Below are 24,314 nucleotides of genomic sequence, written 5' to 3'. Positions count from 1 at the left end.
AAATACTGGTATCAGTCTATAAATGATCCACCAAAGGTCAGTGTTGAATTACAGAATGTAAACTCACCTAAGGACATGCTCAATGGTAGCTATTACCTTGTTCAGGATCAAATGTAATGCAAACATGGATGAGACCATGAAGACAAATTAATTTTCACTTAGAAAAAAGGAGGAAACTGAATCTTTAATGTTATAATTTAATTTAATGTTGAATGAAGTACAGAAAATATAGAGCACAATCAAATAAAACGAGCTGTACCGAAAATGAAAAAAAAAAACAAAACATGATTCCTGTCAACTAAATGTTATTAGTAGCTCTCCCATATGAACATAACCTTACAAGTAAACTAATAAAATATTAAACTAATAGCTATGGAATCATCCTTCTGAGAGTAACAAAATAAAGATTTGGTCATTTGGAGTGCAGTACCTCAGAAAATGACAAGAGGTTCTGCTTAGCTGTGTTTGCACATCAAACAGAGAAAACTGAACCCATACACAAAGTCACACATACTCATTCACTCATTTCTCACACATACACTTCACCCGAGATCCCAAAACCCTTTGGATTGGTCCTCCGCTAGCCATAGAAATCATTTAATAAAACTCAGCTAATGAAAAAAAAAGATCCAATTCCTTGAGTTCATCTAACCCAAGTCAAATGTAGGAGTGATTATTTTTCTAGTACATCATTTGTGAGGCCCAGATATACAAGATACTAAAAAGTTAGCTGCAAGATGAAAAATGTTTAGTGGAAAAAATACTTTGTAATTAAAGGTACATTGCTGAGGTGTGTGAAAAAATTCTGCTGTGTGCCATTGAAAGAAATTTAGACGATTGTGAAGTTCAGTCTTGTAGATGGTGACCCTCTTTTCCCACAGTAGACTGGAAAATACTATGTAAAAGACATCATTCTGCACCTTTGTCCATAAACAGTGTCTGTCTGCATGGGATAGAACACAATGCTTACATAAAGTCAAGTCTACCACGGCAGCATGTCTGAGGGGACATGATGGCATGGGGGCTATCAAGAAAAAAAATATCAGTTAATAGTAGTTTGAATAAAATACTGACTCACCCTTTCATTGGGCTTTAATATGACAGAGGTATCCAAAATTGAAAGTAGTATGACTTTTAACAGTGACCTGTTTAAGAGCCCAACGGTATTTTAGGGACCTCTTTCTGAGCAGTTCAAGTCTTCACTCATGGTGTTTTTTTTTTGTTTTTTTTTTTTAAACATCAACAAAACTTTAGATGTTCTACTGTAAATCCATGTATTGTGAACTGCTACAAGCCTGATAAAAAAAGAGGGGAGGAGACAAAAAGAGAAAAAGATGTAATATGCAATTCATTATCTCACTGCATACATCCATCCTGCCCTCTGCCGGAGGACTAGAGTATTGATTCTTTTTACTCCAGATACTGTAACTGTTATACTGTTTGCACAGGGAGTGAGAGATAGTCACAGCCACCCCCTGGCATAATGTAATGGCTTTAATTTTGTGATTGAATTTGGTTGAAATGATCTAAAACATGACATCTCAGGCTACAATGTAAAATTCAGGCAGCAATGCCATTTTCATCTGAGTCGACCTTACTGATTGAATTCTCTGTGCCGTTACAGAGAAAAACATTTTGCAGTGATGTTTTGTAATGAACGGGGGTACACTGCAGTTCATATATAAAACGGGTAAAGACGAGGTTCCTTTCCTCACAGGAAAGTAATGACTAGAAGCTGTGGGTTGACAACTTCCCTGCTCTTCGGGTGTCCTCCGTGTGACATAAATTCACACATCAAAATACCAGTGGGTGAGGGGCACCAGTGGGCACACTCCCCTGCTTCCAATATCACGTAATCACACTGGGATGGTGAATGATCACTGGTGCCAACTCTCCAAAAAGAGCAGAAGCAGAGAGAAACATGCAAGGTTGTCTTCAAGTACAGCAGTCCTTCTGTGGTTCACACTCTCATACTGTCAGACATGCACACTCACACTCACTTGCACTCCCTCATTTCCCAAAATTGCCAAAGTTAGCAAAGGCATCTTGTTTGGGCGGAACCACGGCTGGGGTGATGGAATGTGCTACGCCCATCCCGACTCCTGGCACTCCCATGCCGGCCATACCACCCATCATCACTGGAGTGGTCATGCCCATATTCATGCTCATGTTCATTCCCATCATGCCTTGGTTTACAGGAATTCCCCCCATCCCCATGGTACCCGTGGTCATTGAAGGTGGCATACCCGCTGCCATCGACGCAGGCATGCCCATCGTCATGGTACTGCCTGCCATCAGGGGATTGGCTGGTGGTCTGATGGGTGTCACATGGGGCGGGGAGCTGAGGTTCAGTCCTCCGAAGTTCTGGGCCAACAAGTTAACAGGAGGCACTGCTGCAGAGACACAAATGAGCAGAGAGGAGTTTGACTTTTACTTTATTTGAATTATTGTGACATAGCATGAACCCATAAGTTAAATTCAGGACTTTTTAAGATATTTGCAGTATGCAATTTATTACACAGTCATACCAGCCAAAGTTGTCAGCCAACACCATCCATTCTTTTACTGGCACAGCAGTTTTATCAGGACATCCTAGCAGTATCTAACAATAATTCATAATAATATCATTAATTAATCATTAAACATGACCTGGACCTATATATGAATGAATGGATTAACCAATTTAAGTCTCACAGGAATTGTACATTAGGTCAGAGGTCTGTGGATTTTTCTGGGACAGTTTTTGCTAAAATCTCATACAAAAACATTTTATAACTAATGTTACAACCTGAAATTCAAGACTTTAAAAGACTTTTCAAGACCTGCTGATACCTCACATAATGATTTGGGGGTTTCTTTGTACATCAGCACATAGAAAATGAATTCCAGTGAAACGTGATACCTTGTTGCTGGATGATGTTGTTGAGTGTGGGTGGTGTCTTAGTGGGGTTGAGGCCTGCTGATAGGAAGTCCAGGCTGATGTTGACCGAGGGGTCCGACCATGTCGACCCTAATGATCCGACCCCGACCTTCTGCTGTTGTCCTAAGGGCTGCTGTGATGTCATGCCTCCCAAGCTCTGAAAAAAGATTCCAAATATTTTACACAGAAAGAATATAATCTTTTAAATCATACGCATTAAAAGATTACTGAAATCAAAAAGAAAAAACAAGTCAATGTTGACTGGCAAGAACCTTGGAATAATCCCAATGTGGATAGGATTTATTAGCTGTAGAACAGGTGGGGTGATTTTAATATTACCTGATCTCGTCAGTGATTTTAATCCATTCTTGAATGTACAGGTGAGTAATTTTTCACGCCCTCCCCAGTAATAATTATAGCCAAAATAACCTACTGTTTTTCTGCAAACTCACTGTTCCTCTGTCATTTAAATTCAATCCAGAGTGACATCCTTGTCTTATAAAGTCAATCGTTTTGAGAGTGGGAGGATTTTCTTTTTCTCTTGCATTCCTGTGTTGTGTACCATCCCTACCTGTTGAGAGCGAGAAAGGGGCATGGTGGGCATAGCAACAGATGCTCCTGGTGTCGCCCCTCCCAGAGAGAAAGTCATGCTCTGAGACGCACTCAGTGTCGTATGTGGATTGGTTAGTTGATGGTTAGCTCCCCCCATCAGCATCAGGTCAAAAAGCTCAGCGGAAGGTGGGACAGAGGTGGGATTAGAGGCTGCGGCTGTGGGTGACTGGACGCTGCCAAACAGGTCAGTGACGGGCTGGGAGGGAGCGGAGCTAGACGAAGGTGGTGAATTTGCCGAGAAGGCATTCCAGTCCCCAAATTCTCCGTTTCCATTTGATGGCGCAGCAGCTGGCCAGAAGAGAGGAGTGATATTTTTTAGTTGTGACTACAACATCATGGATTTTGACAGGAACAGACTTTTCCGATACAATCTCTACCTCTTCAAATGCCGTCCATTTGCAGTCTTATACCACTATTAATACATATAAGCAGTTATTTCTTTGTGACCTCTTTGTGACACCAGAGAACATAAATATGGACATTAGAAACATTTTTATGTGTTTTATGTGGGTCCTGGTGATGTGCTGATGATACAGGATGATAATCGCCAAAACTGTCAATCAATAAGTCTGTACAGTCTGTACAACTTCATGTTTATTCCTCTTGCAAATATGTATTCATTTTCCCCGTGGTCTGGACCAAATGAGCCAAGCACTCTAAGATTACAGAGGGAAGAAGAGGTTTACCGGTGGAGGTTGGGAGGCTGGCCGAGGCTGCAGGAGAGGAGAAGTCAGCAAAGCCAGCGATGAGGTCTGAACCACCACCTGGACGGACGCATGCACATGTATTAATACAAGCAAAACAATAGGAACTCTCTTGTCCAACAAAGAGTGACTATTCATACAGCACAGAGCAAGATTTTAAAACCATTTTCATGACCTTCATTTCTTCCTTATCTTTGTGAGTGCAGCAGTTTGTCGTTACCTGTTGTAGCGCTCTGATTGGATGAAGGGTCAATCACTAACAGGTCAGCTAGACCGCTACTGGATGACTGCCTGACTGATGACTGACAAGAGAAGTAGAAAGACACAGCAAACTGAAAAAAGCACTAAAAATGTGTCTCACATTTGGGAAACCATGAGTGTTTGTGTGGGTACCTTCTCTTCTGGACTCCTGTCTCCAGTGTAGTGAGCTGCAGCACCCAGGTCCAGAGTCTTGCTGCTTGTTGCTCCGCTGCGTTTCCGTGTGGTGGTGGTTGTGGTTTCTGTTGCTTGTGTGATCTGGATGCTCTTTGTTGTGACAGTTTCCTCCTCATCTTTGAACTCAAGGGTTTCCTGCCTACCATTTCTCGATGCTCTGTCCTCCTCATTGTCACTATGGCAACCAGAATAAGGATGTATGAGAAACAGCACTCACGAGATGTTTGTGTGCAGTGATCTCTGTGCATCATTGTTTGGTTATGTAATGGATAGTCGAAGACACAGAGGTTTAAAGATTTTACACACATGAAGAGTAGGGCAAAAAACCAACTGATGGTTGATGATGAGTGGGAGGCTCTTTGCATTATTTTATTTTTGCAGATTCTGGTTTTTAAAAAGTGGAAGCTATTACAAAGGAAGCCAATATGTTATTGCAAAAACGCCACATGCTTGCATAATCAAGGAAGCATGTAATAACTTTGGTATATACCCTCAGACCATTACAAAACAAGAATTTGTTCATACGTTTTTAAAACTGTGTGAATGTTTACCTGATTCTGTCCGGTGAGTCGTCTCGTTCCTTCTTTCTGAACTTGTTGAGTGTGTCGTCGATGGTGCTGCCTATCTTGTCACTGATCTCTCCGAGTTTCTCACTAAAGGGGAAAGCTCCTCTGCTCTTATCCCAGTCCTCATCCCACTTACTACGATCCAACTCAGTAGCTGGAAGGAACAAGATAGGCAAGGACATAGAGAGAGAGAGCGAGCGAGTGAGTGAGAGAGAGAGAGAGAGGCTTTATAAACTCACAGAAATAAACAGTCTCTCCTACTAGTCATATAAACCCCCTTAATTTGTGTAACTATTGACCATGTATGATATAATAAATATTCTGCTGCAAAGTATTATTTTAATATTATTTCAATTTATGGTTAGTTCTATAAAATAAAATGTCTTGTTTTGTCTAAACAGTCAATCAATTTTAGATTGATTAAATTAAAATTAATAAATAAAATACCCTCTTATCAATAAAGGACATGGTAAAGGCATACCACTGTTTATTTTGAAATATATAAAGTTAAGGGTAAAGGGTAAAGGCAAGAATTAAATCCATTGGCAGAAATGTTATGCTGTGTTATATTTTCTGTATTGGTTACAGATGGTCCAATGTGAGGTTGCTTTTCTGTGTTTCATATAATTTTGTGACAGGACATGTCTTTGGGCTCTTGAGTTAGCAATTAGCCATAAACTGGACATTTAGAGATTAATCAGCTAATCAATAAACCAATATTTCAAATTTCTATTTAGTACTGATAATGCAAGTTTCACTTTTAATAATTAATCAGAGACACATGCTTGCTTTACACAATATCCTTCCTCCAATGCATTTCAATTCCTGTAGGTTTATCACCTTTCTGAAGGTAAGTTACATATATTACCCCTTAAATCCACATTTGATTTGAGCAGTCAGAGACGATGCAGTGAATTACTTACAGTTCTTAAAGCTGCCTCCTCCTCCTCCCATACTGTCAGAGGAGACTCCAATGTATTTATCTTTGTTCTTCTTGGCTTTCTTCCTCTCCTCTCTCAATCTGTCATCGTCCTGGATGAACTCCACCATCTCCTTCACCTTTTGACGCACATTGATGCCCTGATCCTTACCATTCTCATCTGCACACACACACACACACACGCACGCACGCACGCACGCACGCACACACACACACACACACACACACACACACACACACACACACACACACACACACACGATCAACACTTATGTTACCTCTGACCTTTCCTCTAGAACAGTCAAACTGACCACTTAACCATTAAAATAAAACTCAAGGACCACCCAGCTCCCCCCAAAACCAATGGGGCCTACTACTTCAACAGTACTGAGGTGAGCTTGCTGCTTAAAGAAATGTCAGCAGGGACACAATTTTCATTATCAACAACCACTGCCTTCACACACTGCAGGGGAGCATGTGGTGCGTTTCTCATCAACATTATAACACATATGAACACTGGCTGAATGTCAAACACATTATGAATCACAGTCGTGGTGACTACATTTCTGCTAAAACTTAACACTTCACTTAATATAACCTTTAAAGGTTACATTTTTACAACCTTTAGTGGACGTTCCAGGAAGGTATGCTAAAGGTTATTTTTGAGGAACAGACATTTTAGTGTGCATTCCTCCCCTTAATGCATATGCAATGAGGAAAGAGCTGCACCTTGCATTTTCATGAGATCAAAGAAGAATAAGAGGTGAAGGTAGGTAGCAAATGTTCATGTAGAAATTCACCAATGAAGTGGTAGTTTTCTAGAGATCGCAGGTCATAGATGTGTTCTCTGGCACTGGTGACGACTCTTTCAGACCCATTCCTGATCAGATATGCCAGCAGCAGTAAAGCCTGGGAGAGAGAGACAGAGATAAAGAGAGATAGCAAGAGATGGAGTGAACACATAATTAGATGGTTATAGAAATCACTAATAGATGTTGTCAGCATTGTTCAGTGAGAAATAATCGTCACTAACAAATATTTAGTCAGTTCTACTTTATTCAGCCGTTCAAGTGAATTTATTTTTTTTCCTTCAGCAGTTTCCCAGCCCTGAGTCATGTATCCTCTCTTAAACTCAGCCTAATTGCTTTCTAAAAAATCCAACCTCACTCTTCCTTGGCTTTTGCATAATTTATAATCTTTGCATATCACTCTTATGATTCTGAAGTTAGGACACAAGAAGATAGTTGAGATGCACTGCTCTGATCTTTGCACTATATAAATACAGGATTCACAGATATCTGTTTGTGTAATGGAACAAACAAGGAAGGAACCAAGCATCTGCCCAGTACAGCAGAGAATCAAATTTATAAACGGCTCCTTCTGCACATGTATAATCACAAGGGCAAAAAGCATAGAGAAACAATTTGACAGCAATTAAAATATATTGTTGTATTTAAAACAAAAGGAAATCCAGTCAGCTGTGTAAACACTGGATCCCCTGTGGGTGCCTGCCTACAGGTACAATGAAGCACTGAGACTGTGCTTTAATAAATCCTGACAAAATAATACAGAGTTGAGCTACAAGGCACAACACAGGAGTGTCACCACACACCTTGTAGACTCGTCTCCAGTTCTTCTTGTTGTCCTTCAGCATCCTGGTCCACAGCATATTCATCACCTCTGGGAACTGCTCATACATAAAGGTAGATCTACACACACACACACACACACACACACACACACACACACACACACACACACTTTTATGCAGGGAAAACTCATACAGAGTCAGCCTGTGGAGAATAAGCCTGGTCTTTCTTACAGACCTCATGTTTCTCCTCAATTAAACGGTTATTTTTTTCTCACGTGTCTTAGATTTTGGTGCACACCCGTTTTAAGGGGTGGATCCAGGAATTTTTTAATAGGCCAGCTATTAGACATTTTGTGACTTTATCACGAAATAATGTATGAATCTTGTTGTAAAAAATCATAAATATTTATGGTGTTGACACTTATTAGTCTGCACAATTTGGTGCAGATCCAGATAAAAATCCAGATCTGGTGGAAGAAAATGCTGAATCTGCCTTACACACAGAGTTGCACTTATTATAAATAGTAAATAACAGTGAATATGGCACTGCATATGCTTACATCAGTGTTTCGTTCAACATGCAACGAATAAGATTACACAATAATAGTGGTTGTGACATAACAGTGAGTCAATTCATACAGCTGTAGAGCTGTACGTGTGTGCTCCACTGAGTGCCATTTGAGGTGAATTTGTTTCCATCTACTGCCTTAGTGATAACGTGCAGGCGTTCATGTGCACATACAGTAACTGTGCTTATGTGTGTGTTATACATACTTGGCTATTTCTCCCATCAGTTGTCCAGAGGGTCCCCAGGGGTCATCATTGGTGGCCTCTCTCACCTTGGACTCGATCTCTGAGTAGTTCATCACCACATTGGTGCTGTTGACACAAACATATATTCATAAACTTATATCTTCATATATTAGTAGTACCATTAATATTTCAAACATGTAAAAGGTGAAACCCTGTGGCTTTCCTTTCTTGTCTTTCTGTCCACTTAATGTGAACACACTACTTATTATTGACAGCTTTTCAATTAGACAGCCTTGCTGTTTATCATCTATAGTCTATACCGATTCCCTTGACACTCTATTTGTCACGTTTCCAGAAGTCAAGCAGAAGTAAAAATAAACAAAGACATATTTACACAGTAGAACACAAAAATGCACACAAATACAGGGAAACTCTTCAATGATAAATGATCTCTTGAGCATCATCATATCTCCTTTAACTTCTACACACATACACTCACTATATATTGCAAAACAGAGAATAGCTTAAAAAATAAATATTTCTCTGATGACAGGAAGAATCTCAGCTCTCTGAAGCGAGGGAGACACAGCCACACCACGCCATAAGCAACGTCGGCTTCCTTTCCTCTATGTTTTTGTGGGCTCACCTGCTACCGTGTTTGCTTTTTCTGTGTCTGTGTGTGTGCATCTGTGTTTGTTTTGCATCTTTTGATGGGCATGACTTTATCTGCAGAGTCCTGGCAAAAAACACAGCCAAAGCGCTACACATTGAAACACACCTCTCCCACGACTCTATTTTATCTACCTCTCCTCTAGCCTGTCATTCCTCTCCTTCCTTCTGGCCTTTTTTCATTTTTCTGTCTCCTTCACTGCTGTTTTTTTTCTGTTTCATCTCCTACTCCCCACTTTTCCCAATCTTCAGCCTTGTTACTTCTTTATTCCTATGTAGCTGCTTTCCTTTCCTACTTTTTCTCTCCGTGTCTTTCTCCTTTGGGCTCCGTCACCCTCCTAGCTAAAGGATAAGAGATGCCTTAGACTCCATTATTGTCCACAGATAAGACGGACAGATAGACAGCGAAGGCTACATAATAGCATGACTCTTAATCTGCCGAAGCAAAGCTGCCACTGCCAGCTCTGTTGAGGCAGATCAATAATAGAGTGTATTCATCATGACCAGCCACGCACAACCAACAGCTGATTCGGGCTGGTGTCTATTACTCCATCTACAGCTCTGTTGCTACTTCTTCATATTCCCTCTTCTTATCTCTTTTCTTTCTTTGGTCTTTACACTCATCTTTCCATTATGCAACTTTCTTGTTTCTAGCTTCTTACTACATTTGTGATATGATTGATCATTTAAAAGGCGGACCCAGCCGGAGAATGGTGCGTCTCTAACTGTGACAAACAGCAGCATGAAAAATGACACTGATTTTCATGTGAGCATTTTTACTGTGACGTTTGTTCTGACGATGCTTTTGTTCATAGGATTAAAAATACAAATGTGGGCAGAAACAATGTGTTGTGATGACATTAAGAACAAGACTTAAGGAACACTTCTTCTTGAAATCTTTGTTGGCCATGTACACTCAGTTGCCAGTTTATCAGGTACACTTAGCTAAAATAAATGCAGTCTAATACAGCTCCCCTCTAAAACATTCAGAAAAAAACAGACCTCAGCGCTCAGAAGTTTAGACAAGGGATGTTGAAGGTGCTCTTTGGTAGGGACACAAAAGTTCAAAAAGAAGGAAGATCCAAGGCATTTTTCTAACAAAAAGTTTAAAAGACTTTATTTATTTGGTTATTTCACAGTGAAATTCTTAAAAATGGTGTTACCATTACACCCTGAAAAGGTCTGACTCATTTTTAACATGTTTGGCCCATGTTTTTTTTTTTTTCCCTATGAAATAAGCATTTGAATAAAGGCTTATTAATGTTTCATCAAAAGAGTCCCTTGGATCTTTCTTCCTTTTTAAACTTTAAAACCTGAACATTATAGTACCTTCATTGAGGGAGGATTTACTGCATGAGTGTTGGATTAGACTATATTCATTTTAACTAGGTGCACCAAATAAACTAGCAACTGAGTGTATATCATTTGAAATGCATACAGGACAAAATGTGTGTAACCTTTCATCAATATCCATAAAAAACAAAAAACAAAGATGTTTTTGGCGTGGCACAAGCATAACAAAATACACCCGCCTGTCACTATGCAGTTATTTTCCATAACATTTTTTTCAAGGTTTTTTCCATTACACTTTTTTCAAGGTTTCAGTGTTGCTCAGATACAATATGTACACTGCTGCATGAGTGTTAATACAGCACCCACACAGCACATATCGGTTTGCATTTAACCTTTTCGCAGGATTACCATCAAAAAGCAAGTGCATGTTATCAACGCATAGGGAGCTGAAATATCCCAACTTTTAATTACCAACCATGCATACAAAAAAAAATTTCAGTTTATGTTGACATTGTTTTAGAAAGGTGTTGATTCAATTTTGATAACTTGCAGGTTGTAGTTTGTGGTGCTGTTGGACTGTATTTTATTATGTAGAGAGGTATTTGTGTTATTTACCCTACCCTCACTGACCTTAATGGGTTCGACAAAATAATAGAAACACCTGTTAGTATAACACAATACAATTCCACAGCATCACACTTCATCCTCCAAAATAATCACACAGTTGAATCAACACCCTCTGAAACTATTTCAACAAAAACTACCTTAATGATGGTAGGATTTATTATAGAGCTATTGAATTGGTCTATAGACTACTTTCAACAATGACACAAAGACACATGTCACAAAGAAGCATCCTCGCTCAGACAAACAACACAATGTAGCAGGCTGCAGCACCAGGATTAGCTACTAGAGTATGATGTGTTCCGTGGCTAACAAGCTTTGTTGTCTATCTGTCCGGGACCATGGGGGCATGGGCCTTGTTAGACCGGTGTAGCTACACTGTGAGACATGGTTGGTAGCTAATTGGCAGGACACATGCAATTATTTAGTTCACGGAATTTACAATCATTAATGCTTCGCTTTCTTGTCAGGATGTAATGTTAGATGAAAGAATAGTGGAGGCAGCGGCATCACCAGGGTGGGACAGGGCGTGATCCTGCAGCAGCACTTACAGGAACAGTAACACCGCCGACCTGGGCTTAGCAATGCTAGCGGAATTAGCTAACTGGATAGCTTTCGTTCTGAATCGCAAACAACTTCATTTCCCAGTTTATATCGTATTATTCCTGTCCAATGTGAGCCAGTGCTTAAAAATGCACAACAGAACATACCACTGCAAAACACACAGTTCCATTTATACTACAAGGTTGAAGATTGGCAGCTAGCCAGCTAGTCAAAGCTAACAGCTGAGGGCTAGGGCCGTGACGTCACGGCCCGTATCCTCTCCTGTCGGCGCTCAATGTTGCTGATGCTGCTCGGTTACAACCAGCCGGTTAGCTTAGCAGCCGCCGAACCAGTGCACCACAGCTCCACCTGCTCCGCCGTACTCACGCTTTGTCCACCAGCTCTCTGACTTTCCACATATTCAGCATCTCCGCACGGAACTGCGGGCTCGCCGCCTCGATACTGCGTCGCCCCCGTGTCTCTACACCCCACAAGACAGAGGTGGTATCCAGTTACCGACGACAATCCCCCCCCCAAGCTCCTTGATGAGCTCCAGTAGTTAAGCGGCTGCTGCGGTTAACGGACCGGCCCCAGTTGCTACGGAAACGTGGATCTCTGTCTACGTCACTGAAACGTCGTTACGTGCCCTCGCTCGCGGGACTGAATCATATGTTTTTACAGAACAACAAAATGACGCAGGAACAACGAGACAATACTATGAAGTCTGTCTTGGCTTTGCAACAAGACACCCCAGGAGCTGGCAGTGTCTTGCTCAAGGACACTTAGGTCATCAGCACTTTTCAGTAAAGCAGGACCATGGATGGATTACCAAGGATTCAGAGTCTGACTTCACTCTGTATTGTACTCTACTGTATTGTATTGCAGCACTCTCCATTATATGAAAACAGCTTTCACACAAATTAGCAAATGAAAGATTCATTAACATTTTGTTGGCTTATGCTTGTGTAAGGCTTCATATACTTCATATCATTTGTCGGAGTGCACTGCTGTCCACACACTGTTCAAATCTGAGTGAAAAAAAAAACCCACACATTTCAGGGGATATTTTTTGTTTACAGCATGGTTAGCTTGCAGGTTAGCCTACATGTTTTCAAACAGAAAGTTGTGTTACATATAAAAATCATAACAACCTTTTAGGTTAATACATGAACCAGTCCATAGATAGATATTAGTACTGTTCCCAGGTAGGATAATTAGTTTTCACAGTATGTGCATTATCCATGCCTGTAGAACATAGATGCAGCCCTACAGAAAAGTGACAACTCAAGAGATGAGGTGAGATTTTCTTAGCAGCAACTTTTTTATTAATGTTACATTATTTAGGCGATTTTAGTTTTTACCTAATATTTTAATCTTTTGTCTAAAGCTTCAACAAACAAAAAAAACTGAAAATGATCATTCATTTTCACCTTAATACAATACGAAGTGTCACCAGAGTCTGACAGTTTTACTGCAGCTGATACAATTCGCAAATCAGAGAAATACCACTCTCTAGTGGTACAAGTTTAGTACTGCATCAAAGTGTTTGTAGAGGAAATATGTAGAGATTTCAAAAGTTTCCACTTTTATTCCAGATGATGGTTGGTACACAATCTAAATGATTTCATATAGGGATAGGATAGGACTGGATTGTGTAACTGAATGACTGGTGAACAAAATACATAACCTACATTATAAGGTGACATTGAGGTCTTTTTATTCATGTTCAACAATATACAACAATTAAAAATCCCCAATTCAAAATAAACAACTTTCAAATTCCTGAATGAATGGTCAACACCAAAATAATTTATTAAGAAAATAAACATACGTCTTTAAAAATATACAGTCATTATGCTTCATGGACACTGACTGAAGTCTCAGTAAGTGAGAGATTTGTGTAGAGACACATTCACATTTGTGGTGAAGTCATAACAACTTACAAACATGTTGAGATAATTTCAGGTACAAGGTGTGAGGATGCGTCAAAATGCAGTGTAATACTGTGTTCATCGTGGAGGACACGTTGGAGAGTGAGAAGCAGCAAACCTCAGGTAGTCCACACATGGTGCAACAGCGGAGATTTACACCCCAAACCACTTGATGAATCTGTATTTTAAACACTCCACCGTGTACAGACACCGTAGTCAAGTTTTACAAACAATTCAAAAATACACATGGGACACTTTAAAATTGTTCCTGTGAGGTGTAATTACTGCTGAGCTGGTCTGTGTTTAAAGTGCATCCATATTGTGGAACAGCGAAGCCGGGCTTACAGCATTTCCCTCTTTCGCTTAACTGGGGTGTGGAGTTTCTGCTGTTTTCAGACTCTGAGGAAAGAGACGGTGAAATTTTCACTGATGACTGGAAATATCTAGAGGATTTATGATCATGAATCACATGTCAGTGCTGCAACCTCCAACTGCAGTGCTTTGTTTCATCCTGACAATTATAAAAGGTAAGATACAGTCCAAACTCTAAGGATTTGGACAGTTAGTTGGACAGTACTTTTTGTACTTCGGGCTCCATGCTCCAGCACATTCACATGAAAGTGTCAAGTCTCAGGTTTAATTTGAATAGATTTACACCAATATAGAAAGAGCACACTCTAAAAATTTAGGAGTTTGTTAATTTTCATTAATCAAGAAAAATGGCAGCTTCTCAGATGTGATGATTTTCTGTTTTTCAGTTTAAATCTACTTTCTCCTTTTTAAGATTTTTCCAACCTCACCTGTGAGTAGCTGAACGGGGACGCCATGGGCTCGGGTCTGGTGTAGTTGGGGGGGTTGGCGTGAGGGTCGTAGCCCAGACGAGCCAGCATGGGGGCGATTTCAGCCATGTCGCTCATCACGTCGGAGGGAATGTGCCCCACCCACTTGGAGAGGGCGTCTGTGTTCACCGGCTTCATCACCTGGTCTGTCGAACGCTCAACCCTGCACACAGAGGCAAACACATGTTCAGTTTATGTGTGTTCCACCATAATACTAAAAGCTTTATATGGAAGAACTCCAAAACAAAACTTAAATTTGCGACTGACGAGTGATAAAGCTTTGGAGGATTTGAAACGCTTAAATTAAGACAAATCAAAACAATGGAATAAACTGAAACACAATACTGTGTCATAATTAAATGAAACACGTGTTAATCAAAATCAATTAAAACATTAAAAACAATTCCTTTAGCTGTTAAAGACAACAAGATAAAAAAACTGCCCTTTTAACGTATGTTTTTCATTTAATTATGACACAGACAATAGGCATTTTAAATCTTCCATACTTTCAACCTGTCCATCTCAAATAAATGAATGTATGTGTAAGTGTGTACACACATGAATCATGATCACAACATGCCAAGTTTTGTGTTATTTCACATTTCTGCGGAGGCAAAAATATATTTGTGACTAATATTGCGCCAGTTCTTGCATAACTAATCAACATAAGGGCGCTAATTCTCTCAGAATGTGGCCTCATTCTTTCAAATACACGCCAGGTCTGGGTGTAGCAGAAGGGACTAAATCCCCTGAGCTGCTGGAGGTGCTCTGCCTGAATCACGAACAAATAAGTGGGACAACGCAAATTAAATATCTACTGAAGGAAGTCCGTAAGCTTTACTTGACCCTGAAAGGTTTGTTTGCTTCAGATGAAAACTCAAATCTGTCTCACATTTAAATTTTAACACACTGATAAAAGTCTTTTTTGTGTTAGTGGTTCTTAAAAAAATATGGACTTATTTAGGTGGTATGATCTTTAGACTGCTTGAGGTTAACTGGCCAGTGTACGTGGTATGACACAAAGCTACATTTAGGATATTTCCGGTTGGTGTAAATACCTGATTCGGGTTACAGTATATTTTAGTGGCACAAAAATCTTCAGCCTTTTAAAAGATCAATGGTAAACATCAGGTTTCAGTGTGAGACCCTGAGAAATAAAGAGCTTCTCTTTACCCGTGTCCCACTGCAGCCAATAATCAGACATGGAGCGATCCAATTCAGAAGAGACTAGAGCTCAAATATTTGGTCCGTTAATCAATTAATCAATCCACAGAAATATAATCAGCAACGATTCTGGCTATCATATAATCGTTTAAGTCTTTTTCTTAATCAAAAATTCAACAAATATCCACGTTTCTTTGTCTTCTATGAATGTAAACTTCCTATCTTCTGTATCAGTCAAACTATTTGAATATTTCAACTTAAACTTGAGGAAATCGTGAGCCTGAATTTTTTCACCAAATTCTCACATTTTACATACCAAACAATTATTGATTAATCAAGAAACAGATAAAACAGAAATCATTGTTATTTGCAAATTTAAAAGAGATTCACCGTCTTTAACAGTCACCTCAAAGACAAGAAGGAAGTGCAGCCATATGACATGTTGTGTTTTGAATATCTAGTATCTGTGTATATGACTAAACAAACGTTCATGCCTGTTGTCTGAGGGTTCGTCAAGGACACCACACGTCTGCACCTCGCTGTGTTGTCAACTTTAGAAACTGTTCTCGTCAAATGTCAATCTAGGAAAATTAGTTGAGGAAATAGATAATAACAAAATAAGACCTAGACTACAGTGATACAAAACTACACAAGTATCCCAGGGTAGAGCAATCCACCTCTACACGCCACTTAGTAGGCCGGTGTTTGTTTCCCCTGACCCTGCACTCTGACCCCTGCTGAGGACAGGTCGATCAATGGAGTTTTCAATTACCTGTGTCGCCTCTCTTTCACCCAATTACAGTACTGTCATGTAACAGAAGAATTAAAACATGAAGAAAACACTGGCCAAAACATGCGTAATTCACTGATTAAGCAACTCTTTAAAACTAGATCTACATTACCACTTAAGAATTCTATTAGATCAGATTAGTATATAAATTTTACAATCATTGAGCAGCAGCACAGGCGTAAAAAAAGGCTGGTTATTCTGATCAACAGCTCATGAACGGGTTGAGGTGACTGACAGAGAGCGTGAGAGAGAGATGTGTGAGATGTGAGAATCACAGCTGCCCTTTTTTTTTTTTTTTAGCAGCCTGAAAAACATGACACCTTTCATCCTGAAATATACCTGCTCCTCAAAACCACCAGGACGAGTACTTATGGTGAGAATAAAAGCTGTGCGTTTCTGTATCATTTATATTCAATATCTGAATATTCTGCCTATTTTGGCTCATGAAACCTTTATCAGGAAAACAATTTGGTTTCAACAGCACGAATCCATGGACCCATCCTGCCTTGTGTCAGTCGGGTAGGGGCGGGTGTTGGTGGTGTAATGGTGTGGGGAAAGTTTTCTTGTCACACTTTGGGCCCCTTAATACCAATCAATCGTCGCTTGAATGCCACAGACTATCTGAGTATTGTTGCTGACCACGTGCACCCGTTTATCAGAGCGACCAGGAAACTGTGACCTCCTCAAATTAATACAGGAAAATAATAATAAAATAAATAATAAATGCCATATTTCCATCATGTTTTTACACTGTTCGCCACTGCTTGAGGTTTGACTGCTTCTCCTCTAATTACATCATCTCCTGTGCCCTCTTCATCTGCAAGAGATTAATGACACCCGACTGGAGAATTAGCGCCACCAGCTATTTTATCTTGATGCACTCAACTTCTAATATTTGCTTAACAGTGGTGGATGGAAAACAGCATTAATTTGCATTTTCTCTGCTGATTTCTGTGAAGTTGTGCTACTTTTGGATGGAAACCTGACTAGTGGGACACATGACTGCTTTCATTACTTACCAGAAGTAAATGCAAAACTTTCAAGGCCTCTAGAACTGAACTGAAGGAAAAATTATATGAATATATGCATTCAACATTATTACAGGCCTGATTAAGTAAAACATAATTTCAGACATTTGAAGACTTTCTCAGGACTTGAAGATATCTTGGAAGCCATACTATAATTTTCAAAGATTCAAACTTAACCCTTGTGGGTATCTAATCATGCAGGTAGTTTCAGTTGATAGTGCTGAGGTTTTGAGATATCTGCTTCTGAAACTTTTTCTGGGTGCAGCCTCAGAAATTAACTTTGTATTGTGTCAACACGTTGCAGAGGTCGATATCTGAAAACCTCAGCATGTGGAACTGAAACCATCTACATGGTTAGACGCCACTAGAGATAAGAGGCAGGGCTTGGTGTGCAAACACATGTCAAATACTCACTTGGACAGAGACACGCCACCAGCCTTTCCTATCAGCTCTTCATGGTGCAGCACTGACGGATCCCATTGCAGGTCTAGGAAGTGAAGCAACTTCCTCATTTCCTCCTCTGAGCGGAGGACAAGCTGCTCGTAGCTTACAGGCATGCATCTGTCCTTCCCGACCGCCTGGCACTGGCTGAACATGGTCTCCACCGCACCGCTCCACTTTGTCAGACAGTCCCTGTAGCTGTTCAGGTCGAAGCCAGAGATGGTCACCTGTGAATGAAGGGATAAGATAAACACAGCAGAGCTGTCATGACAGACAGTCAACTCAGAAATGGAAAATTAATTTAGTCACAACGTGGCACCAGAACAAACTTGTCAAGTGGCTGTTTGGAAAGATAACCCTGTGAGGAAGAAAAGAAAACCAGCATACCTTTCGTGATATCATGGAGTGGACGGCTGCCCGTCCGTCTCGTAGCATGAGCACAAATTTGGCTTTAGGGAAGATGCGTGCCAAGTATGAGAGAGACTTCAGGGCGAATGGGTCCTTGTTGCAAAGGCGAGGTGCAGGCTCCCCGTGTCCGACTATCACCTGGAACACATATGTAAAAACTGAATTCATAAAATCTGAGACACCTTTTCACATTTCTATTGAGATGCCAAATATACTGTGGCATGAAAACATATGTGAAGCCTTTGGAATCACCTGATTGTGCTTAAGCTAATAACACACACACACAATTATAATGTTTTGTGTCTTTATTGAACACAGCCATTAAACGTTCACAGTGCTGGTGGAAAAAGTAAGTGAAACCTTGGATTTAATAACTGGTCGAACCTCCTTTAGCAGTTATTGTCCTGCCACATCACCCAGCTTCTACTGAGCTTCAGCAGGTGGACAGCCACCCCGACATTATCCTGTTAGAAACCTTGATAAACTTGGGAATCTCATTTTCCCTTTCGATGATGTTGAGCTGTCCGGGCCCAGAGGCAGCAAAGCCCCAAATCATGATGCTACCTCCACCCTGCTTCACCTTTGGGATGATGTTTTCATCATGATAAGCAGCTTTCTCCACGCAACCATTTAACATGATTTGCGTATGGTAGACTCATGAACAGAGATGTGAACCAGCTCCAATGATCATTTCATTCCTTTAGCTGTTACTCTTTGCTATATTTTTACCTAACTGATCATTCTGCATTGTGCTTTTCATCTTAGCCAGACGCCCACTTCTAGCAAGAGTAGCCACAGAACTAAATTGTCTCCATTTATAGACAGTTGATTGACATTGTGTTGGTAATTTTTCAAGCAAAAATGTTAATTTTTTTTTTGTTTCCAGCTTCTAAAATATGAGGAACTGCTGCTTGTGACATGTTTTCACAATTTTTTTACATTTTAGAATGAGAAAATAAGCAGCTAAATGAATAATGATTCTCAAATAATGATACTGTAAATCTTTATTGACATATTTACAGTTGCCTTTAATAACGTGGTGCAAACACATCACCCTAATTCTGACACATGACACACCCAAGCATGTTTGCAGATCAACAGATGCAGAAGTGTTTTTCCGGCTTAACGCTACAAAGCAGACTACACGATGCACCAACCAGCTCACCTCTAACAGGAACGCCCGCACGGCTGAATCCAACACCTGGTCAGTGACACCCGCCTCGTCCAATCGTATCCTCTCCTTAACCGAGCGACTCCAGGTGGCCCGCATAGCCAGGAGGCGGGGAATCACTCGGGTCTCTTCCCCGCACCGCACGGAATTGTGGGCATCCAGCATGACACGCATGAGCGTGGTGCCGCTCCTGGGAAAGCCTCCAATGAAGATCAGCGGGGTGTCTTCAGGGAAGTGTTCGGTGAGAGACAGGCTCTGATTGGCTGAGCCCAGGTTTAGCTCCATCCACCGGTACCGATGGCTTTTTCGAGGGCACTCTATCCCGCTCATGCCCAGGTAGAGCAGGGAGGCGGAGCAAAGGAGCACGCAGCCCAGCAGCAGGCTCAACCTGGAGGACCTCATGTTTGCTGGGTATGTTTGGGAGTCAGGAGGACATAAAATAATATTTATGGGAACCTGATTTACTTCATAAATTTCAGTAAAAGTCAGTTACACCTAGCCTGAGAGTCAAGTTGATAAGGATAAGTGCAAGAAAGACAGCTGAGATGATGAGGAAGGCCTGACGGAGGCCAGGACGGTGCAGTCCTGTGCAGGTGTGGGCTGGGGAGACCCCTCACTCCTCTGTAGCTCCTCAGCCCTGGTGTTGGAGAGCAGGATCCATGCATGCTGCACTCCACAGCCAACCATGTCTCTTATCCATCATTCCTGCAGCACCTAAAACATCAGGAGAACATGTCATTCATCTCACCAAGAACTGCACCGGAATCAATTCATACTGCTTTCAACCAAATAAACACCTCTGTTTCTCGTGGGACTGTGAATCCTACCGCAGAATGAGATGTGGGTTTTTTCCCCAGGGGATGATTTTACAAGTTGCTGAATAGCAAAAAAACATAAATTAGCCTTTTCTAAATGTCCAACAAAGGAGTAACTGCAAACATTAGCCACTGCCCTGCATGAGTGAGCTATTATCAGCAAGCAGGGTGCGATGGTGGCTGCTGCGTTATTATGCCAAGAACACTTGCACACACTTTCATAGGATCTGAAATACATCCAGTTTCTGTTCTCAAAGAAGCTATTCTGCATCTTTCCTCTGGGGAGCCACTGACTCTTAAGCCATATCAAACTTCACTGCGGCATGCAATGCAGACACACTCTCAGTCAGTGTATCTAAAGCCACTAATTACAACTTCCTCATGTTTTTATTCTCTCTGACAGTTTCCACCACACTGAAACGCAAAGCAATCTATTTCACGATTAAATTACTATTGACTAAGACAGAGGAAGCAACTTCCTCATCTCTCCTGCAATGTGCACACGAGCAGATTCGTCAACGTAAGCCAGCGTCCAATTCCTCTTATTAGCACACAACAAAACAAAGTACACAAGCTTGCAAGAAGAATTGAATCAGCTGAAAATTGACATCAATAACTCATAAGAATAACTAATGTTGAATGTATAACTTTTAAAGCCACATTGCAGCTCTAAAATCATCGAACAGCAGCTATACCTCTTGCAGAAGCAAATTTGGAATGTGTCTCCCTTTCTCAGAGGTATTTTAGTTCCTTTCTTGTTCAGACGGGCTGCTGAGGGAGCCTCACATCTGGATGCCACGTGGGGAACCTTCCTTGCTCTGTGCTGGAGTAGCCTGCCCATAAAATTCAGCCTGACCATCAAAGAAAAATGAAAAACAGCTGGAAATGAGGACATCTCGACCTTGCTCGGATACTTACATGCTGCTTTAAGCCATGCTAAGTCCAGTGGCATCCACAAGCTTTACATGTAATTCTAATGCATTTCCATGCAGAGATTAAGCCACTTGGAGTTTGCAGAGAATTAGGCCAGAGGTTTAAGATAAGGCTTGCTGCCCCCCCCCCCCCCCCCCCCCCCTCGACGATTCTCACATATTTTCTCACTCTACAGATGCAACTAATGATTATTTTCATTATCATTTACCCATCTCAACTGGGTCGTCACAATTTCCTAAAGCCAAAGTCGATATCTTCAAATTGCTTGATCAATCGATTGATTGATCAAGAAATGAATGAATAGATTATTCGATAATGCAAATAAGAGACTATTTTTTTGCAAGAAAGTTTGTCTAATGAAAACTCTTGAATGCTGAGACATTGTTTCTGGAAAGAGTTGTTGCTGTTAACTTTTTAAGTATTTTTTTAATAGTGTAAAAACCACAAAGATAACTCACCTCAAAAATCTCAGACAGATATATCTGAAAACATGGTAAAATAAAACCAAAACTATCAGCTTGGCTACACACCAATAGAGGGAAGTGAAAAAATAATTTTTTTCATAATTGGTTTTTGCAAAGATTGGCTATGGACACCTACTCTGACAAATCTAAAAACTGACCTTGAAAAGGCCAGTGCCTTCCCTGATCAGGATTGAGCCAACAAACAAGTCCATGATAAGAAGAAAACAGTGATCACAGTCTGTCAACAGGAAAGCAGCAAACTGACACCAGGGGCCTCAGGAAACCTAAAGGTACGACTTCAGTTGCAGCTGCTTCATCATGAGAAACTGCTGCCTTTATTGCCTCCTTGCACAAAATCAGTGGTGACTTGTGCATAGTGGTGACATCTTTGACCAGCAGTTTGTCAAGAAACCTGAAGCCCCCTTGTTGTATCTCACAGGAGGGAGCAGTGACGGTGACTTCCTGCTGAAGGGGGGGGAACTCTTGAGAGGAAGAGCAACTTCCACATTTTACCTTAACTCTAGTTCAAGCATTAGTCAGGAGTCTGTCTATTGTTGCAAAGGTTTCCCGTAAAGCTCTCCATTGAATGATTTTTCGTAATGTATTTTTATATGTACTATTTTTGCTCTTTTTATGCTGCAACGAGTCCCCCCCGCCCCCAGCAGCAAACTAAAATGTGAATTCAATGTCCTAAAGGTGCATGTTCATTTGCAGCTGCTTGACTGCTGCACAGAGTATGTGGTGAACCAGGTGTAGCCTATATTGGTGGGAGTGTGATAAACAAGTCAAAGCTACGGTACCACCGCAGTCACTGGTGTGTGTTTGAGTATAAATAGGATTATTGTACAGCTGCAGAGCGCAGGCCCAGCAGCCACGCACATCTGGCCTGGCTTGGTTGTGCATCTTGTTTGCAAAAATGCACCCGAGGCGGTCAGCCACCAGGTGGATGACCTGCTATCAGTCAAACACACCGTGACAGACCATCGGCCACCAAACAGCCTGTCAGTGCGTTATTTAAAATCTCCTTACCTGCTATGCACAGACTCATTTGGCTGTCTGTAGGTAGCTAACATACCTTGGAAATTTCATATCAGTTAAAAATGGTGTTCACTCACCAGCGTCTGTGAAACTGCCGAAATCCGAAGAAAAAAAACACATGAACCTTGATCCAAAAAGACTGAGACGAACTGCTCCTCTATCCCCACAGAGACAACTGTTTTCTCTCATGTGGAAAATCTATCGGTGGAGGTCACAGCGGACATGTCTACGCCATTTAGTCTTTTAAAAAATACACAATTATACAACGTATCGCTGCTGGCTCTAATCGTAACTTTGCACCGTGAGAAGTGCAGCCGTATCTACCGTTGAGAGAAAAAAAAAACACTGAACACGAGCGCAGGCAGCCAGAGAAAGCCGAGCAGTGATTGGTCGATGGACGCTCTGAATTCTAGAACACATCTGCTTGGACGATTCCTATTGGTGGAGATGTTAAAGGGCAATTCCAACGCTCTGGCAAACCAACCAAAAGACCCTCTTCTGTTTTTTTTTCTTTGCACTGGAGGATAAAATTACTTTACCTCATCGATTCGTATGCTCTCATTTAAAAGCCCACTGGGGAAATGTAATCATAGTGTGGGATTTAGTGGAGGTTAAACCTGCCTCGTTTCATTTACCCACCTTTTCATTAGAGAAACAGATTCTGGTAACTCATTTAGTAGAACATGGGTCTTCACGACAGATTGCGGCCATGGTGGAAGACCAAGTGTGACCAAATTACACCAGTAAGCTTGTCAAATTGTAATAAATAACAATACATTAGTGTGTGAATAGGTGAGATACTCAAATAAGATTATCATATACAGACCAGTGGTCTCAAGACTTTTTGGGTTCCAAAAGATATAATCATATGAAAAGTTCTCACTTATACTTTTTTACCTGATTAAACAATAATAATAAAGCTGATAAAGCAGTTATTTTGAAATTGGCCTTTCTGCATAATGAACACTTACTTTTGGTAGTTTTGGTACTTTAAGTTTGGGGAGTTACTTTTGATACTTATAGTATATTTTGAAATACTGTATAGGGTTAGGGTTATAGTATATTTTGATATACTTATATATATATATATATATATATATATATATATACATATATATATATATATATATATACACACAATATATTGAAATACTGATACCTTTCATACTTTTACCTAGGTAAGACTTTGAATGCAGGACTTTTACTAACTGTGGTATTACTACTTTTATTTAAATAAAATGTTTAAATACTTTCACCATTGGATCTTCATGACAGTTTGTGGCCTCTGTGGAGGACCAAATGTGACCAAATCACATTGGTAAATCTGTAAAATTACAATTAATAAAGCATGAAATAACCACTGAAGTTTATAAATTAGGAATGCAATACATAATCAATGAAATAAGTAGTGGTGGAATGTAACTAAGTACAATTTTGAGATACTTGTACTTTACTAGAGTACTACATTTTGGAGGCAAATCTTTACTCCACTACATTAATTTTAAAGATTTAGTTACTAGTAACTTTGCAGATTCAGATTTATAAATATAAAATATGAATATTCCTAATAATGAAATAGATTAATCTACCCATCAGTATATAGTGTGGTTAAAGTTAGCCCCACAACAATAGCTACAATGTT

At 40.5% G+C, this 24,314-nt stretch overlaps 2 protein-coding genes across 2 annotated transcripts; both read right to left on the bottom strand.

Moving 5' to 3' along the window:
- Positions 1-183: 183 nt before the first annotated feature.
- Positions 184-12,536, bottom strand: LOC130182359 (clathrin interactor 1-like). Its single transcript, XM_056397223.1, has 12 exons — positions 12,038-12,536; positions 8,543-8,647; positions 7,790-7,886; positions 6,978-7,086; positions 6,161-6,337; positions 5,223-5,391; positions 4,630-4,846; positions 4,457-4,538; positions 4,219-4,296; positions 3,492-3,820; positions 2,903-3,077; positions 184-2,393 (listed from the first exon to the last, which is right to left on the bottom strand). The coding sequence occupies exons 1-12, from the start codon at positions 12,076-12,078 to the stop codon at positions 2,011-2,013; spliced, it is 1,962 nt and encodes a 653-aa protein (XP_056253198.1). The 5' UTR covers positions 12,079-12,536; the 3' UTR covers positions 184-2,010.
- An 806-nt stretch (positions 12,537-13,342) lies between these two features.
- LOC130182360 (protein-tyrosine sulfotransferase 1-like) lies at positions 13,343-23,016 on the bottom strand. The gene is made up of 6 exons (XM_056397224.1): positions 22,750-23,016; positions 19,417-20,136; positions 18,231-18,389; positions 17,817-18,070; positions 14,382-14,583; positions 13,343-13,980 (listed from the first exon to the last, which is right to left on the bottom strand). The coding sequence occupies exons 2-6, from the start codon at positions 19,822-19,824 to the stop codon at positions 13,945-13,947; spliced, it is 1,059 nt and encodes a 352-aa protein (XP_056253199.1). The 5' UTR covers positions 19,825-20,136; positions 22,750-23,016; the 3' UTR covers positions 13,343-13,944.
- Between the last annotated feature and the right edge of the window lie 1,298 nt (positions 23,017-24,314).

This window comes from Seriola aureovittata, chromosome 15 (assembly GCF_021018895.1).
Source record: "Seriola aureovittata isolate HTS-2021-v1 ecotype China chromosome 15, ASM2101889v1, whole genome shotgun sequence".
In the NCBI taxonomy this organism is placed as follows: Eukaryota; Metazoa; Chordata; class Actinopteri; order Carangiformes; family Carangidae; genus Seriola; species Seriola aureovittata.
Note: the sequence above shows the minus strand (reverse complement) of the source record. Positions and strands in the feature narration are given on the sequence as shown.

Coding starts and splice junctions, on each gene's coding strand:
- LOC130182359 (XM_056397223.1), bottom strand. CDS start 12,078: ATGCTGAATATGTGGAAAGTCAGAGAGCTGGTGGACAAAGC. Junction 7,887..8,542: donor CTGATGGGAGAAATAGCCAA/GTATGTATAACA, acceptor GTGTGTGTGTAG/ATCTACCTTTATGTATGAGC. Junction 5,392..6,160: donor AGGAGGCAGCTTTAAGAACT/GTAAGTAATTCA, acceptor TGTTCCTTCCAG/CTACTGAGTTGGATCGTAGT.
- LOC130182360 (XM_056397224.1), bottom strand. CDS start 19,824: ATGAGGTCCTCCAGGTTGAGCCTGCTGCTGGGCTGCGTGCTCCTTTGC. Junction 14,584..17,816: donor GGTGGCGTGTCTCTGTCCAA/GTGAGTATTTGA, acceptor CTCTGTGTGCAG/GGTTGAGCGTTCGACAGACC. Junction 13,981..14,381: donor CCCCGTTCAGCTACTCACAG/GTGAGGTTGGAA, acceptor CTCTTTCCTCAG/AGTCTGAAAACAGCAGAAAC.